Source organism: Lepidochelys olivacea (genome assembly GCF_965140295.1).
Source record: "Lepidochelys olivacea isolate rLepOli2 genome assembly, chromosome: 14".
Lineage (NCBI taxonomy): Eukaryota > Metazoa > Chordata > Testudines > Cheloniidae > Lepidochelys > Lepidochelys olivacea.
In genome coordinates this window covers 35,038,742-35,057,240 of record NC_140424.1, presented here as the reverse complement: position 1 = coordinate 35,057,240, position 18,499 = coordinate 35,038,742, and the positions used below count along the sequence as shown (strand labels likewise).

Sequence of the window (18,499 nt, the reverse complement as noted above, 5' to 3'; positions counted from 1 at the left end):
GGCTTGATTATATAGTGTTATTTTGACAAATAAAATATGTAGAATTTTGCAGAATTTTAAAATATTGTGCACAGAATTTTTAAATTTTTGGTGCAGAATTCCCCCAGGAATACCAGCTGTACCTCAGCATCTTCCCGAAATTTGAGTTCAACAAAACTCAAACCTCTGAAATACAACAAATGAAGAGTTAAAATACACACCAATGCAACCTTAACTCTGCCCTCTTTAAGTGATGACCCAATAGTGCACATCCCTGCACTCTGCCTCTGTAGATAGTGCATGTCACTCAGGGAATAGGACACCTGACAACTGTAGCACAGAGTCAAGAAGTCAAGAAGAGTCAGAGAAAGAAGTCCAGAGGGAGGTTCCAGGCTCCCCAAAACTAGTGGAACAAATTATTAAACAATTATTTTAGCAGCATCTAGAGCATAATAGATTTATCAGGAAGAGCCAATAGGGATTTGTCAGGAACAAAATCATACCAAACCAACCTAATTTCCTTTGTTACATGGTTACTGGCCTAATGGATATGGGGAAAGTTGTAGAATGGGATATGTCTTGATTTTAATAAATTTTTGACATTGTCTTACATGACTGAGGAAATATGGTCAAGATTAAATTATGATAAACTGGGGGTACAACTGGTTGAAAGAGGATAATCAAAGAGTAATTATTAATAGTTCACTGTCAAACTGGGAGGAAGTACCTAGGGGGTCTCACAGGGGTATGTCTTGGGTCCAGTACTATTCAACGTTTTCATTAATTACTTGGACAATGGAGTGGAGAGTACGCTTATGAAATTTGAAGATGACATCAAAATGGAAGGGGTTGCTAGCACTGTGAAGGACAGAACTAGAATTCAAAACCACCTTGATAAATTAGAGAATTTGCCTGAAATCAACAAGATGAAATTCAGTAAACACAAGTGTAAAGTGCTACACTTAAGAAGGAAAAATCAAATACATAACTATCAAATGGGGCATAACTGACTAGGCAGTAGTACTGCTGAACAGGATCCGGGGGTTATAGTGGATCCCCAGTTGAATATGAATGAACAAATGTAATGCAGTTGCAAAAAAAAAAAAAGGTTACTATCATACTGGGGTGTATTAACAGGACTGTCATATGTCCGTTGTCTCCTTTTACTTAGCACTGGTGAGGCCTCAGCTGGAGTACTCTGTCCAGTGCTGGGTGATACACTTTAAGAAAGATGAGGACAAATTGGAAGGAGCCCAGAGGAGAGCAACAAAAATGATCAAAGGTTTAGAAAACTTGATCTATGAGGAAAGGTTAAAAAAACTGGGCATGTTTAGTCCAGAGCAGGGGTGGGCAAACTTTTTGGCCTGAGGGCTGCATCGGGTCATGATGACTTTATTTTTGATGAAAAAAATACTTGGCCTGTTTTTGAGATGGGTCCAGGAAAAAAGGAAAAATACAATTTTACCATTTTTTTAAAATGTTTGGGTTTTGTTGAATGACTGATGTGACTTGATTACACTTAGAAGGACCTTCAGCGAGAGACAATAATGAGTGCCAAAGGGAAATTCAGTTTAGTGGATAAAGGCATAACATCAGCCAATCAGCAGCTGAAGATGGTGAAATCAGATGAGAAATTAGGCATAAATTTTTAATAGTGAAGGTGATCAACCACTGCAACAAATTAACAATGGAAGTGGTGGACTCTCCATCTCTTGATGTCTTCAGATCAACACGGGATGACTTAATAGAAAATATGCTTTAGCCAAATACAGGTTATTGGGGTCAGGATAGGGTAACTGGATTATATTTAAGGGCCTATCACATACACAAGGTCAGACTGGATGATCTAATGGTCCCTTCTGGCATTAAGCTCCATGAAACAATGAAATTTAGGATCTCATCCCTCAAACACTCACACCTGTGTTTAATATGAAGTATCTGAGTGGGTCCATTGGCTTCATTTAATCTCTGTTACTGAGAGGGTTTAAAAAAGTCTCTGAGGGTTTAGTGCTGGAGGGAAGGACTGGGTCTGTGCTATAATAAAATGATGGAAAGCCAGGATCTTTACATGCAGGAGCCAAAATGTAGACACCTAAATCCATATTCAGGTGCTTGAATAAGTGTTGGACACTCAGAACTGAACCACATTGTTGCAGGCTAACCCAGTGCTGAAACTCTGTCCTCTTACTGAGAGATCGGACCAGGGAATTGGGTCTGAACTAGTTTGTTGTTTTTTAATATCATGTCTCTAGCATTTCCCCAGAACAGCAGAGCCTAGAACACCTGTCTGCAGGGAAAGAACCAGGGAGGAACTGGGCTGCAACTAAAGCCCCTTCCGAAATCTCCCCAGACGCTCTTCTCACCCTGACAGGCTGCAGAATAACATCCACATTTTGCTTCAGGACCTCACATCCCCTGAAGAGACAGGGAAGGGAAATGGCTGCAGAGGAGCCGGTGACTTTTGAGGAGGTGGCTGTGTATTTCACCAAGGGGGAATGGACTCTGCTGGACCCCGGTCAGAGAGCCCTCTACAGGGACGCCATGCTGGAGAATTCTGAGATTGTGACCTCACTGGGTAAGGATTCCTGTCCCCATGGGTATTAGAAGTTTAGAATGAGGGGGAGGGGGTCTCGGAAGCACCTGGGTTAGCTTCTGTGCAGGATTCTTCACTGGTCCCCCAGAATCGGGGATGTTGGGTCTACAAATTTACCCTAATTGTGAGCTCAGCCATGAAAAGTGAGTGACAGTTTATAGTCCCACAAGAGCCTATAACAACAAATGGGGATGGGAAAGGGAGACAGAAAGACTGAACTGGTCCAAAGACTGAATTGATCCAAACAAAAAGGCCTATTGATATAATTCAAGAACCACGTTAAGATCATGCCTGGTAAACGAGACAGTGTGAGACCAAAAATCAATGAACTAAAATTAGTGTGTCCGAAATTAGGCCAAATTGGTGGACAAAATAATGGGGACAGTCTATTCCGCCCACCTCTTCCTTCTGGGGTCCTTAAAGATAGAGACTCTGAGGTAAAAAATTGGCCATTGGAGTGAGCTTCACTGTCATGGCTGCCACCCCCATCATTTCCCAGGACCCTGGACTTTATTCTAGTCCTAAAAAATGTCCTGACCACACTGGGCCAGAGAGAGGGAGCCAAATGGCATTGCCACCGGGGTGGTGGACCCTTCCCAAAAGGGGGGGAAGCAGGGGCCCCCACCCCCTCTGTGGCCCCATGACTTCTACCCAAGGCTCTGCCCCTGGCAAAGCCGGAAACCGCAGCGAGCCAGAAGCCGCAGACCCTACACCTAAATAATAAATAAATCAATAAATAAAATAATAAACTGGCCATCCGGATGTTTAGACTTGAAATTAGATGAAGGTTTCTAACCATCAGAGGATTGAAGTTCTGGAATAGCCTTCTAAGGGGAGCAGTGGAGGCAAAAGACATATCTGGCTTCAAGACTAAGCTTGATAAGTTTATGGAGGGGATGGTATGATGGGATAGCCTAATTTTGGAAATTTATTGATCTTAGACTATTAGCAGTAAATATGCCCAATGGCCTGTGATGGGACACTAGATAGGGTGGGATCTGAGTTACTACAGAGAATTCTTTCCTGGGTGTCTGGCTGGTGAGTCTTGCCCACATACTCAGGGTTTAGCTGATCGCTATATTTGGGGTCAGGAAGGAATTTTCCTCCAGGGCAAATTGTCAGAGGCCCTGGGGATTTTTCGTCTTCCTCTTCAGTGTGGGGCACGGCTCACTTGCTGGAGGATTCTCTGCATCCTGAAGTCTTTAAACCATGAGTTGAGGACTTCAATAGCTCAGACATAGGTTAGGGGTTTGTTACAGGAGTGGGTGGGTGAGATTCTGTGGCCTGCATTGTGCAGGAGGTCAGACTAGATGATCATAATGGTCCCTTCTGACCTTAAAGTCTATGAGTCCACCTGCCCAGGGGGAGTGGGGTGGGCCAAGAGCAGGCCCCAGCCCATGTCCCCACCCCGTGGGCCCCCCACCCAGGGCAGAAGGGTCCGTGGCTCCCTACAGCTGTCTGGACGGCTCTTACCCTGACCCAGCTCCAGCCAGGGTATGGGCCCTGGAGCTGCAGCCCAGCTATGGTACGAACCGCACAGGGAGCCACGGACCTTCCATCCACCCTGGGCGGGAAGCCCGGGGGGCGGGGACACGGGCCAGGGCTGTTCTCGGTTCCCCGCCCCACCCCCTGCCAGGCAGGTGGAGGGTCCACGGCTCCCAGTAGATACATGGTGGGCCCTGACTGCAACTGGAGATTTAAAAACCCAAATTTTGGTCGCTGTGTTTGAAAATCTTGGCTGAACCATTTTCCCATCCTGGCAGAATCTCTAGAGCATTTGTCTGCAGGGAAAGAACCTGGGGAGAATCAGGACATTAATTGGATTAAAGCCCCTTCTGAAACATCCCCCATTGCCCTTCTCACCTTGACAGGCTGCAGAATCACATCCATGTTTCACTGGAGATCATCCCATATTCCCAGGGGACAGGGCTGGGAAATGGCTGCAGGGGAGCCGGTGACCTTCGAGGAGGTGGAAGAATTTCACGGAAGAAGAATGGGCCCTGATGGATCCAGGTCAGAGAGCCCTCTTCAGGGTCATCATGTGGGAGAATTTTGAGAGTGTGACCTCACTGGGTAAGGATTCCTGTCCCCTCAGGTGTTAGAAGCCGGCCTCTGACCCCGCTGCTGTCTCAGGGATGGACAACTGTCTCATGACTCAACTCTGCCAAAGTCCCCAGGGACAAGATTTTCATATGTGCTTCACCTTCATGTGGCCAGTATTCTGCCTTGGCCAGCTGAGTTAGCGGGAGGCCCCAGATGGCTAGTGCATCGGAGTTCAAAGTGCTGTCCAGAGTGGTCACATTGGAGCACTCTTGGATAGCTCTCGGAGGCCAATACCATCAATTTGCGTCCACATTACCCCAAATTCGACACAGCAAGGTTGATTTTAGCACTGCTCCCCTCGCCAGGGAGGAGTACAGAGGTTGATTTTGAGAGCCCTTTAAGTCGACAGAACAGGGTTGGTTGTATGGACGTATCCATTTTAAAATAGACCTAACACAGCTAAATTCAGCCTAACCCCGTAGTGTAGACCAGGGCTAAATTATTTGTCTTAGGGTGAAACCCAGGAAGGAACTTAGATGGTATGATGCTGAGCGTTACAGGACCCACACTGTGATCCACCAACCTGAGTTAGGTGCCAGATGTTCCTATACAATCAGTGGGAAAAGCTAGGCACCTAAAACTGTGATCCAACAAAACCAGCTTTCTAAGCAAGGACCTGCCTAGCAATCAATGGAAGATACCAACTAGCCAGATGTGTCCTAAGTCCAGGCTGCAGGAAGGAGCCTAGCTCTGCTTAGCGATTCAGGAATGGGAACCTGCCTTGGGAGATGGCTTAGGTTCCTAAGGCGTTTCTTGCAGGAATGAGCTAGGTGCTTGCCTTACTCCCCACAAAATGGTTGGAGGAGAAGATGGTGATGCCTCTCTTATAACTTTCACCATGGTGTTTTCAGCAGTCATCTGGGACAGAGGCTGATTTAAGCAATAGGTTACATACCACAGTTAGTAGTTCTGTAATTTCATATCTGAGTTCCTTCAGAACTCTGGGGTGAATCCCATCTGGCCCTGGTGACTTATTACTGTTCAATTTATCAATTTGGTCCAAAACATCCTCTGATGATACCTCAATCTGGGGCAGTTCCTCAAATGGAGATATGAACTCTGCATATACTTCACTGGAGGTCTGAGCTCTGCAGGCTGCCTTAAACAATGACTTCCCAGTCATCTCAGTGGGGTGTTAACCCCACAGGCTGTCTGAGGGCAATGGAAATACCACGGCAGGGTGGGGTTCTTGAGCCTCCATGGGGACTGCATGGGTGACTGAGGGCTCAGTCTGGCCCATACTTTGTAACTCTGTAAATCCATTAGATACACAAATTGCTGTGGATTCTCTGACCCATAATGAGTCTGAAGTGGGGATGGGGATCCTGTGCAACTGAGATTCTTGGTCCTTTGTGAATTTTTGTTATTAAAGAACAAAATGAGGAGAAAAAGAGAGAAGATGGAATAAAAATTTGAGAAAGTGCATCAGCTCCCGAGAGAGGAAGACCAGCTGCTTCTGCAGAGACTGGAGGAGGAGGAGGAGAGGGGAACTTCACAGAGACTATGGAGAAAAGTAACTAAACTGTCTCAGCAAAGGTCCTCTCTGCAGAAGCTGAAATAGAGGATAAGAGATAGAGGCAAAGTGTCAGCAACTGACTGCTGAGCAGCTGAAGAGGAGATGACATCAAAGATCTCCCCCTCCTCTACCCATTCCCCATCTCTGCATCAAGGCTTATGGCCAATGATCCTGTTGTTGATTAAATTGAATTTAGCCTCCCCCTTTATCCCCATCCCATGTGAGGGGCCCTCATGCTGCAGGGAGGTGATGTCTGGCAGGTTAAAACTCAGGTTGCTCACAAAGCAAATATTGTGAGGTCTTGGAGTTACTATGATGCAGGTTATTAGTTCTTCCCCATCTCTCCTCCCTCTTGGACTTGCAGAAAACCCAGGCCAGGTACCTCTCCATGTCATTCATCTGGGTGGCTCTGTAGAACCCAACACTATGTTCTTTGTCATGGGAAACAGTCTCACAAGAGATATGATGACTGGTTCAAGCACAAACCCTGTCAAAATAGCAAAAAACTGGGGCACAGACAAAACGTGCAGGTTAGTGAAAGAACCACTTCATGAGGGTAATCCAGAGGGTTTAAGATAAACCAGCTTGCAGGTGACAACATGGAGTCCACGGAGGAGGGTCTGTCTTCACTGCGGAGCTAACTCCAGTTATCTACTTGTGGCCACATTGAAATAACACGCAAGTTATAGTGTCCACACTGGCACTGTTCCCACTTTGCATGTCACTATGACTTCTGGTGGCAGATCCCATGACTCTCAGTACTACAGAATGATGAGTTGCTTTCCAGTTCAGGATTTTGTGTGTGGATGGACGGATCTTGAGTTAGGGTAACACTCAGGTTATAACTAGAGCCAAGCCAAGTTGTGAGAGTGTAATAACTTCTTAAGAACTGTTGAACTTAGAAGAAGATCGAGTATTATTTGGATTCCTTTACAAGCAAAAGTCAGACTTAAAATGGAGCTGGATAAAGATTCCACTGTGTTTCTAACTTCACAACAGGGCAATCAGAGGCTACTTAAAACAGTGAGGTTGCAGCAAACCTCAGTGCTACTAAAAACATACAGGGGAAATCTGTGGTCCCCTGGGTTTGTTACAGTGGGGGAGGTAACATCTAACAAAACAGCATATGCTAAACATCTGTGTTGTGAAGCGAACAGGTCAGATATTAAATGACAGAGAGATTCAGCTAGACCAGCAAAACAGCAGATCCCTGAAGTTAAATAAATGATGGACTCCAGTACAAAACAAATTAGCTAAACTTTTGGACAAGGAACTTTCAATGAACATGTCCTCAGGAAGACACCTAAACAGCTGCTAAGCACAAGTTCAGCAGGATGTTCTACCCCAGTGACAACCATTGAAAATATCGCACCTACTACCCAACCACAGACAGTGACTCCTGACAGCACCAACGAGCCTCATATCTTTGCTTCTACTACAAGTGACCCTAACAGCATGGAGCAGATTGACTTTCCAAGTCAATCTGTCCAGCTCCATTCACTGCACCCCGGGCAGATTGACTTTCCTGGGAGAAGGTGAGGAGCAGGGAGAGGAAAAGCCAGTTCCTGCCTCTGCCTAGTCTCCGCACTGCTGGGGGGATGCACTGCCCTGGGAACAGTGTTGGGGGGGAAGGGTGGACGGAAGATTCCCCAAAGTGGCTCCTTTGAATCTACTCCTTTCTAATATTTGGTTCAGAGACACTGTTATTGGGAAGTTAACAACATCTCAGTGGGTTTGGTACCTGGTGTGTAGTGTGCTGGATATTAATCACAGTACTTTTGATAATAATGATTTGGTAAGGGTTTTTTTTTAAAATGTCCTTTTAAATTGAAGAGGGAGGGGTATGTAGTGTGCAAGAATTGGGTGGTTTCCCTTGAAATAATTTGCGAGCCCTCTGGTGACACACTTTGTGTTCTATGTTTTAAAGAAGCTGCTGTCAGAAACCACCCACCTGCATCAGTGTATGTACGTGGCTCAGCCTTGCATGTCTGTGTATAGAGGAGAACCTCAGAGTTACGAACACCAGAGTTACAAACTGACCGGTCAACCACACACCTCATTTGGAACCAGAAGTACACAATCAGGCAGCAGTAGAGACAAGAAAGAAAGAAAGACTAATACAGTGCTGTATAAACATAAATACTAAAAAAAAAAAAAAAAAAAATTAAGGGAAAGCAGCATTTTCCTTCTGCATAATAAAATTTCAAAGCTGTTTTAAGTCAATGTTCAGTTGTAAACGTTTGAAAGAACCATAAGGTTTTGTTCAGTTGTGAACATTTCAGAGTTACAAACAACCTGCATTCCTGACTGTTCATAACTCTGGGGTTCTACTGTAGTTACTTGTCCCGTCCCCCCTCACTGTTCCTCAGACGTTCTTGTTAAACCCTGGATTTGTGCTGGAAATGGCCCACCTTGATTATCATACACATTGTAAGGAGAGTGATCACTTTAGATAAGCTATTACCAGCAGGAGTTTGGGGGGGGGGGGAGAGAGAAAACCCTTTGTACTGATAAACACCCATTTTTTCATGGTCTGTGTGTATAAAAACATCCTCACTGTATTTTCCACTTTATGCACCTGATGAAGTGAGCTGTAGCTCAGGAAAGCTCATGCTCAAATAAATTGGTTAGTCTCTAAGGTGCCACAAGTCCTCCTGTTCTTTTTAGTAAACACAGTTATTTGAGAGCCAGCTGTGCCCCTGCGGCTTCTCCATACTGAGCAAAAGACATAACTGAATATTTTTCATTTCCTGTTTTTCTCTCCTGTATTTATTTCCCCCTCCACATCCAGACCGCACCCCGCCAGCCCTCCCCCTCCCCACCTGACAATGGTTTTCCTGAGCTGTCGCACTGCTGCCATTGCTCTTCTCTATCCCCCCTGGGGGCGGGGGGGGGGGGCAATGTTATTCTGCAGCCTGTCGGGGGCGAGAAGGGCGATGGGGGGAGTTTCAGGAGGGGCTTTGGTCCATTTCACACCTTGATTCCCTCCAGCTGCTTTCTCTGCAGACAGATGCTCCAGACTCTGCAGTGCTGGAAGAATCCTTGGTCACCTTATTGCAGCCCCGATCCACCCACTCCCACCAGGACTAAACCCCAAAAGCCATTTTTAAACCCTGGCAAGTAACAGTCCCTGAAGTTACCAAATGCTAGAAAAGAGCAGAATCGAAGGAGCCGCTCTGGGGGGCGGGGGGTCCCCTGACACGATCCCCAGGGCAGCGCATCCCCCCAGCAGCGCGGGGACCAGGCAGAGGCAGGAACTGGCTTTTCTTCTCCCTGCTCCTCTCCTTCTCCCCAGGGAAGTCAATCTGCCCGGGGTGCTGCAGGGAATGGGGCTGGGCACGGCTGGGAGCCGGGAACCTCCCTCCCCAGATTGCCCCCGACTCCCGCCTGTCCCCTGCCCTGGCGGGGAGACTCGGTCCCGGGCCCAGGGCGGTCGCTCTCCCGGCTCCTGCAGGCGCTCAGGGGGGCAGAGCCGGGGGGGGGGGGACGGAGCTGGGGGGGCAGCAGCAGCAGCTCCGGGACTCGCAGACCCCCGCCCCCCCGGGAGCGGAGCTGGGGCGAGGAGGGGCCGTCGGGGCAGAGTCACTTTCCTGCCCGGCCCCGGCCCTTTCCCCGGGTCTCCCCCCTCACCTGCAGACTCCGGCTCAGGGGCTGGTGTCGGCAGAGCCCGGGGCTGCCCCAGGGGCTGGTTCCACCCACCGCAGAAAGTCCCCCCGGCTGGGCACAGGGGGGCGCTGGGGAAGGGCTCTCCCCGCACAGACCCCGCTGGGCAGCGGCGGCGGCTCCGCCCGGGCTCCCAAATCACCTGGAACCATGGAGGCAGCAGGAGCAGCGCCACCCTCTGAGCTGCCTGATTCAGGAAACTCAAATTGCAAATGCCCCCTGGCTCCATGGACAGAGTTAAAGGGCCAGCGCAGCCCGCCCGTCCCCAGCCCCCGCACCACCCAGGGCCCCCTGGTGGCAGGAGCTGATGAATCCTGCCCCCCTCCTGTGCTCTGCTCTGGGGATGAAAACGTGGCCCAGGAGGCATCCACCCAGGATCTTTTCCCAACCCTGGAAATGTGTCTCACAGAGCAGCAGCCCCCGCTGCCCGCCACGGCTGTCTCTCAGCTCATCCAGAGCGATGGCTCTCTGGTCCCCGGAGCATCGCCCCAGACTCCTGCTTCCCCCCCAGACTGCTAGGAGAAGGGAAGCAAACACTTACTCACCAGACACCCTGCAAAGGGCACCCAGATTGACAGGGCACCTTCAGCAGGGGATGGCGGATAGATGGCTCTGATCCACCCTCTCTGAGCTTTCAGTTCCTTCTTGGGACTCTAAAGTATCATCATGCCCCTGGCAGAGCTCTGGGAGACAAAGACTTCACACCAAACCAACAAACAAAAATATTAGGAATTTATTTGTATAAAAAGAAAAAATCAGGTAAAAATTTCAAGGAGACATAAAAAACTCATGCAAAACATGAATTTCCAGAAACACAAGACTTCACCCCATGGTCCAGACTTCACCTGCCTCACCCCATGGTCCAGAAACAAGGAGAAAATCCCTCCCAGGGCAATTATTTCAGGAATAATCCCAGTGGGTCAAAATCTCAGCTGAGCCCCTTCCTGAAAAGAGAGATAAGCGATTCCACATACAGACCTTCCTTTCCCTTCAGTAACACACTGCCCCCGCCAGAGAGAGCTGGGAAGGGACAGAAGAGCATCAAATCGTTATAATAATGGATGACAAAAAGGCTGAGGAGTTTAGTGAATACTGATGCAAAGTAGGCATTAGTCTGACCAGATACTTAACACAATTAACACAAACAGCAAAGGGGAAGAAATTCAAGCCAGAACAGGGAAAGAACAGGTTAAAGAATAGAGAGGTTAGACATATTGAAATTGGCATGGCCGGATAGAAATTGACTCTAGACTCGAGTACTTAAGTAACTAGCTGAACCAGTCTCTGAATCATTAGGGATTATCTAGGAGAACTCAGAGGAGGGGTGAGGTCCCAGAGCACTGGAGTAGGGCAAACATTGTAACTATCTTTAAAAAGGGAAACAAAGAGGACCTGGAGAACTATAGACTGGTCACCCTAACTTCAACACCTGGAAAGATACTGGAACAAATTATTAAACAATCAGTTTGTAAGCACCTACAGGATAACAGGATTATAAGAAATAGTCAACATGGATTTGTCAAGAGCAAAGCATGCCAAACCAATCTAAGTTCCTTCTTTGACAGGGTTACTGGTGTAGTGGCTCTGGGAAAGCAGTAGATATATCTTGATTTTAGTAAGGCTTTTGGCACAGTCCCCTATGACAATCTCAGAAAAACTAGGGAAATGTGGTCTAGATGAAATTACTATATGGTGGGTGCAAAACTGTTTGAAAGGCCATACTCAAAGAATAGTTACCAATGGCTCATTGTTAAACTACAGGGACATATCTAATGAGGCTCCTCAGGGGTCAGTCACGAATCTGGTACTATTCAATATTGTCATTAATCACTAGGATAATAGAGTGGAGAATATGCTTATAACACTTGCTGATAACACCAAGATGGGAGGGATTTCAAGCCCTTTCAAGGACAGGATTAGAATTCAAAATGACCTTGACAAATTGGAGAATGGGTCTCTAATCAAGTTAGTAAAGACAAGTGCAAAATGGTACACTTAGGAAGGAAAAAATCATTTGCTTTCTAACTATTAGGGTAGATAAACTCTGGAAGAGACTTCCAGGGGAGGCTGTGGAATCCCCCTCATTGGAGGTTTTTAAGAACAGATTAGACAAACACCTGACAAAGATGGTCTAGGTTTACTTGGTCCTGCCTCAGTGCAGGAAATTGGACTTGATGACCTCTCAGGGTTCCTTCCAACCCAGGGGTCCTGGAACAATTTTTATAGAGGAGGTGCTGTGAGCCATTAAACTAAACTGTAAACCAGGGGTTCTCAAACTGGGGGTCAGCACCCCTCAGGGGGTCATGAGGTTATTACATGGGGGGTCTTGAGCTGTCAGCCTCCACCCCAAACCCCGCTTTGCCTCCAGCATTTATAATGGTGTTAAATATATTAAAACATGTTTTTAATTGGTGGGGGGGGGGGGTTGTCGCACTCAGAGGCTTGCTATGTGAAAGGGGTCACCAGTACAAAACTTTGAGAACCACTGCTGTAAACCTTGTATATAATAGAAACCATTTCAAGCCAGGGGGTTTGGCAGCACTCCCAGTTTCAGTACCTATGATCCAACCCTGCATTTCTGGGATTCTATGAACACACAGTAATTACTGGCCCCTCACAACTCTCCAGGGAGTTGGAGAACTATTATCTCCACTGTGGAGATGGGAGAAATGGACACAGAGAGAGGAGGGGAAGTGACCAGCACTAGCTCACACCCAGGAGTCCTAACTCATTTCCCCCACCCCACCTCCCAACCATTAGACCACATTCCTAAAAGGGCATCTCCTAGAGTTCCCACCTCTCTGGGGAATCTCCACCATGAAATCCCCAGGCTCCAGCAGCCCCGACCGTCCATGACTGTATAGATGTCCAATACACTGAGCAGTGCTCTGACAGCCTGTTAGTTCAGATCGACAGTTGTTACTGCCTTGTAACTACAGCCCCTGAGGGCCCCTTGCTGCTTCCCTGAATAACATTTCCGTGTCCCTACCCTGAGATGCCCTAGGAGCTGCAGAGACAACTTGGACAAAAACTGCAATGGGGCATTTTTTACCTCTCTTCTAAACTGGAAAGTGCGTGTAGAACCCACAGAAATGTCTCTCCACTAATCCCATTGCCTGCTCCCCTCAGACCCTGCAATCACCCAGCTCCCCAGTGTTTCCTCCTCCTCCTCTGCCGCTGCCAACTATCCCCCAGTGAAATCAGAACCCTTCATCCACTTCTGCCCCTACACAGACCCTCCACCGATGAAGGACATTCACTCTTTGCTTCAGGAGGGCACAGACCCATTGCCCACACAGAGTTCCTGCCACCTGCTAGCCTATGTGGAGTTTCTGATGGGACGCTAGAGAGACCTTCCCCTTGTAGCTTTTCCCACAGACAGAACATTTATAGTTTCTCTTTGCTGTGTGAGCTCTCTGATGTGAAATAAGTTCTGACCTCTGCATGAAGCTTTTCTGACAGACAGAACATTTATATGGTGTCTTTCTAGTGTGGGTTTTCTGATGTTTAATGAGGTCAGAGCTGCTAGTGAAGTTTTCCCCACACTCAAGGCAGTTAAAGGATCTCTCTGGCCTGTGTATTTTCTGGTGTGAAATGACGTGAGCCTTCCGACTGAACCCCTTCCCACACTCAGGGCAGTAATAGGGTTTTTCTCCTGTGTGTATTATCTGATGATTCATAAGGTTTGAGCTCTGCTTGAAGCTTTTCCCACACTCAAGGCATTTATAGGGTCTCTCTCCGGTATGGATCCTCTGATGCCTCATAACAGCTGAGCTGTCACTGAAGCCTTTCCCACAGTCAGGGCAATGATAGGGCATCTTTCCAGTGTGCATTCTCTGATGTTTAATGAGGTGTGAACTCCAAGTGAAACTTTTCCCGCACTCAAGGCAATTATAGGGTTTCTCTCCTGTATGGATTCTCTGATGTTTGTTTAGGTTTGAGCGTTCACTGAAGCCTTTCCCACATTCAAGGCAGTTATAAGGTCTCTCTCCTGTGTGGATTTTCTGGTGTGAAATAAGGGTTGAGCTCCGCTTGAAGCTTTTCCCGCAGTCGGGGCATTTATAGGGTTTCTCTTCTGTGTGCACTCTCTGATGCACAACAAGGGTGGAGCTCCGAGTGAAGGATTTCCCACACTCTGAGCAGTTATAGGGTCTCTCTCCTGTGTGGACTCTCCGATGAACAATCAGGGATGAGTCATTACTGAAGATTTTTCCGCACTCAGCACATTTGTATGGTTTCCCTTTACTGCAGATTCCTGGCTGGATCAGGTCTTCAGGAAGGTCCTTCAAACCAACCCCTTGGTCAGTGGATTTACCCTGTTCTCTCTCCCATGAGGAGGCTCCCTGCTGCGCCTCTGGTCTGTGCTGATTTTCGCAGGCTTCTCCCTGCTCAGGAATCCAGGAAATGTCCCCTTCAGATCTTCCCAATAGTGTTCTCTGTGCTTCCATTTGCTCAGGACCTCCCCGCTGAGGATGATCCTCCTTGTTCTCACTCACCATCCCATCACCTGATGTGACAGAAAGAGAATCCAGACAGGAGTCAGTCCCTGCACTTGGAAAAGAGTGCAATGAAGCAGAGAAACTACCCGCTGGCTCAGCAAGGGTTAAAGAAGTGTTTGGGTTAAGCTAGTCCTACCTCACTATACCTGCAAACAATGCCAGGACTGGAGGGAGGATAAAAGAAGGGACCCTAGCTCTGCTCAGAGCTGAAGGGATAGAGCAGTGGCCTGCCAGCCAGGGCAGCCACCTGGAAGCCAGCACTGACTCCCCAACCAAGGGGAGACTGTGAATGAACCCCCAGCACCAGAGGTAACAGACTAAGTGGACCCCAGAGACATTGTGGGCTCATCCTCACCTTGCCTGAAGGAACCTGAAATCGCAGCAAGGCATTTCCCTAGACCCAAGAGGTAACCCTATGGGCAGCAAGCCACCGGCAGGTTGTACTAAAGGGGCCATGCCCCAAACTGAATGGACTTGTAGGAAGTAGCCCAGGCAGTGGGTTCTGACTCCCTGCCGGGAGGGACACCAAACCCACCTGTTCAGGGGTTGATATACACAGGGCCATGGGCTGGGACCCTGTGGAGAGGGAGGGCCTGGGTGCCCCTTACCACTCCCCTGGCCTTAAAAACGAAGTACTCAGCCCAGTAGGGGACTGAGAGCCTGGCAATCTAATCACTAGGTTCCCGACCACCCGAGCCCCTGTTACAAATGGGAATCTCAGAAAGTGGAACAGGAAAGGGGGGAAACAAATTAAAATATCTGGGATAATTAAAATATTGGGATAATTGTAAAATCAGGATCTAAATCCTTCCAAAAACATTTCCCTAGAAGGGGGGTGGAGGGGGGAGAGAGAGACACCAATTCTGCTTCCACATCCCATCCAAACATTCAAAGGCAGGCAGCTACTCCCGGGGGTCAGTGAGGGTGGGTGAGAAGTCACGAGCGACATCTGCCATGTGTATACACCACCTGCTGGGGACAATCCTGACCGGGGGACAGAGACCTGGAGATGCTCACAGGGCCTCTGTGAGAATGGCAGCTGTTTACATACAAGGAGGGCCATCTCTCCCTGGCAGCCACAGCCCTGGAGCTGGGGAAAGTCGCCTCTTTCTCAGGCCGCCGAAGCCCTGCATATCCCAAATTCCCCCCATCTCCTCTTCTCAACCCACTGCCCCCTCCCACCTACCCCCTATTCCCCCCAAGGCCGCCACCTCACCTTACATGCACATCTTCTCCAGGGTCCAGGCACTTAATTAGTGGAGACACACCTGCACAGCTCCACTAATTAGGTGGGTGACCCTTTGTTCTCCTGTGTGAGGCCGTCCAGGTGCGCACCTTAGAGGGAACTATCCGTGGACCACCTGAATGGAGCTCGTGGACCACAATTTGATAACCTCTGATCTAGACCATCCCTGACAAGTGTTAGGAGATTTTTAAGAGTAGGTTAGACAACGATGGAGAGTCCACAACCTCCCTAGGAAATTTATTCCAGTGGTTAACTACCCTGAAAGTTAAGAATTTTTTCCTAATGTTGAACCTAAACGACCCTTGCTGCAATTTAAGCCCATTGCTTCTTGTCCTATCCTCAGAGGTTAGAGAGAACAATTTTTCTCCCTCCTCCTTGTAACAACCTTTCATGTACTTGAAAACTGTTATGTCCCCTCTCAGTCTTCTCGTCTCCAGACTAAACAACCCACCCCCTTTTTTTTTTTAAATCTTCCCTTATAGGTCATGCTTTCTTGACCTTTAATAATTTTTGTTGCTTTTCTCTGGTCATTCTCCAATTTGTCCACATCTTTTCTGAATGTGGTGCACAGAGCTGGGCACAATACTCCAGCTGAGGCCTAATTAGCACAGAGTAGACCAGAAGAATTCTTGTGTCTTGCTTACAACATTCCTGCTAATACATCACAGAATGATGTTTGCTTTATTTATTTTTGCAGCAGTTACACTGTTGACTCATTTAGCTTGTGATCCACTATGACCCCCAGATCCCTTTCCACAGTGGTCCTTCCTTGACAGTCATTTCCCATTTTGTATGTGTGCGACTGACTGTTCCTTCCTAAATGGAGTACTCTGCATTTGTCCTTACTGAACTGCATCCTATTTACTTCAGACCGTTTCTCCAGTTTGTCCAGATCATTTTAAATTTTAATCGTACCCTCCAAAGCACTTGCAACCCCTCCCAGCTTGGTATTGTCCGCAAACTTTATAAGTGTCCTCTACATGCCATTATCTAAATCATTGATGACGTTGCTGAACGGAACCAGATCCAGAACTGATCCCTGTGGGACCCCCTCAATATGCCCTTGCAGCTTGACGATGAACCACTGATAGCTACTCTCTGAACAGCTTTCCAACCAGTTGCGCACCCATCTTATCGTAGCTCCATCAAGGTTGTATTTCCCTAGTTCCTTTACGAGAAGGTCATGCGAGACCGTATAAAAAGTCTTACTACAGTCAAAATATAACACATCAATGGCAGATGGCTTCTCCGTCTGTTTAACCAATTCCTCACCTGTGTGGCTGTTTCTCTGGATCTCCCTTTCCTCAGAGTCCTGGAGATCTTGGAGCCATGTCTCTTCCCTGGGAGATCACAACAAGTTTGGGAATGGAAAATCCTGCTCCAGACAAAGAAAACACGTGAGACCAAGATTTTACACTTATTCTAAGACACAGTTGTTTCCAGATGTACTAGCTGGGTGGGTGTGACATACCTGGGTACAATCCAGACTAATCAGTAGCTGTGTCACCCCTGCCCTGTAACCTTGGATGCCTTACAATGCCTTGCTGCAGTAGCACCCACTAGGGCCACACACGAACAGCCTACCAGCATGCAAATCACACCATGAGAGAGAGAGAGAGTGTGTAACTGCAAACTGCCAGGCACTCTTGGTTACACTTGGACTCTCACCAGCCTTGGTTATACTTCAGTGTGACACCCATGCACCCCCAGTCTTAGATTTCCCCCCAGAAATATATGTCCTGTACTACCCAGCCCTCTCCTGGACAATACAAATAAAATAAGTCCTTTATTCCTTTAAGGAATATGACTGCTTATTACATTAAATAAAGTACCCAGACACTCCAACTTAAACACACTAGATTGGATAAAACAGTAAAACAAGTTTATTAACTACAAAGAGAAAGGTTTTAAGTGAATACAAGTAATGAGGCATAAAAGTGAGAAATGACTACAAGAAAAATAAAGAGAAGACACTTTCTCACATCTAACAACAATTTATGTTAGATCTGAAGCAAAGTTTCTCAACACATGCTTCCAGCAGTGTTACTGACCAACCTTTGGGTCAGGACCCGTCCCCCATAATACAACGGCTATGTTCTTTGTCTGCTCAGGTGCAAAGAGTGAGATGAATGGGGGGAGGGGGGGGAAGGTTTCTTGGGGTGTCTGCCCCTCCTTTTCACAGTCTTATTCCCCCTTTGAGAAGCATTTCCAGCTGAGAACCAGGAGACAAAGCGTCTGTGTGGAAGGATTTTCTTTGCTGCTTTTTTCTCACCTGTTTGCACTCCCTTCTGGCTTGATGACTCTAGTTACTGCTTAAATGCTAATGAAGCAAAGCACACATTCCTTTGTTTAGGACAGACTGGTGTGCCAACTTCTGCTATGGTTTGGAACATGCGTTAACAACATCCTACAAGAAAATCTTAATTTTACATACAATGTTGCCACATATTTTATCAAGACAACAGTAACCACCAAATTATGAATTTTCAAAAGACACCTCAAAAATCATACTTTGTACAAAAATTATTTCAGTAGGGTGTAGGGTATGAACACAGGAGTGTATTCCATCACTTGTATAAACCAAAGGGATTGGAAACCATTCCTGGAGACCCTTTGAGGAGGTCAGATGGTTCCTTGGAGACTTGAGGTTCCCCCTTGTAGGAGATTGAGGGTCCTCCACATACCGAGGGATGTTATGACACAGGCGTAGCACAGGTCTTCAACCTCTTATCCCCACTTCTAGCCCTGCTGAGATCAGAGCCCTGACCAGTCACAGGCAGGGCTGGAAATTACCCCTCCCCACAGAGAGCAAGGAACCTCCCTGGGGAGTTGGGAAATTTCCCAGAGCTTTCATTAAAAATAAACACAATTTCTGCTGTGAAAGTGCGATGCCCAGACCT

At 47.4% G+C, this 18,499-nt stretch overlaps 1 protein-coding gene across 3 annotated transcripts in view; it reads right to left on the bottom strand.

Moving 5' to 3' along the window:
- Window positions 1-10,571: 10,571 nt before the first annotated feature.
- The window catches only part of LOC311530549 (uncharacterized protein), a 50,169-nt gene continuing 42,241 nt past the window's right edge, over window positions 10,572-18,499 (bottom strand). For all 3 annotated transcript variants that reach the window (XM_084647297.1, XM_084647296.1, XM_084647295.1), the window contains 2 exons: window positions 16,872-16,974; window positions 10,572-14,361 (listed from right to left, as the gene is read on the bottom strand). In XM_084647297.1, the coding sequence (XP_084503423.1) occupies window positions 13,169-14,353 (1,185 nt within the window). In that variant the 5' untranslated portion in view covers window positions 14,354-14,361; window positions 16,872-16,974 and the 3' untranslated portion in view covers window positions 10,572-13,168. The remainder of the gene's footprint in view (window positions 14,362-16,871; window positions 16,975-18,499) is intronic.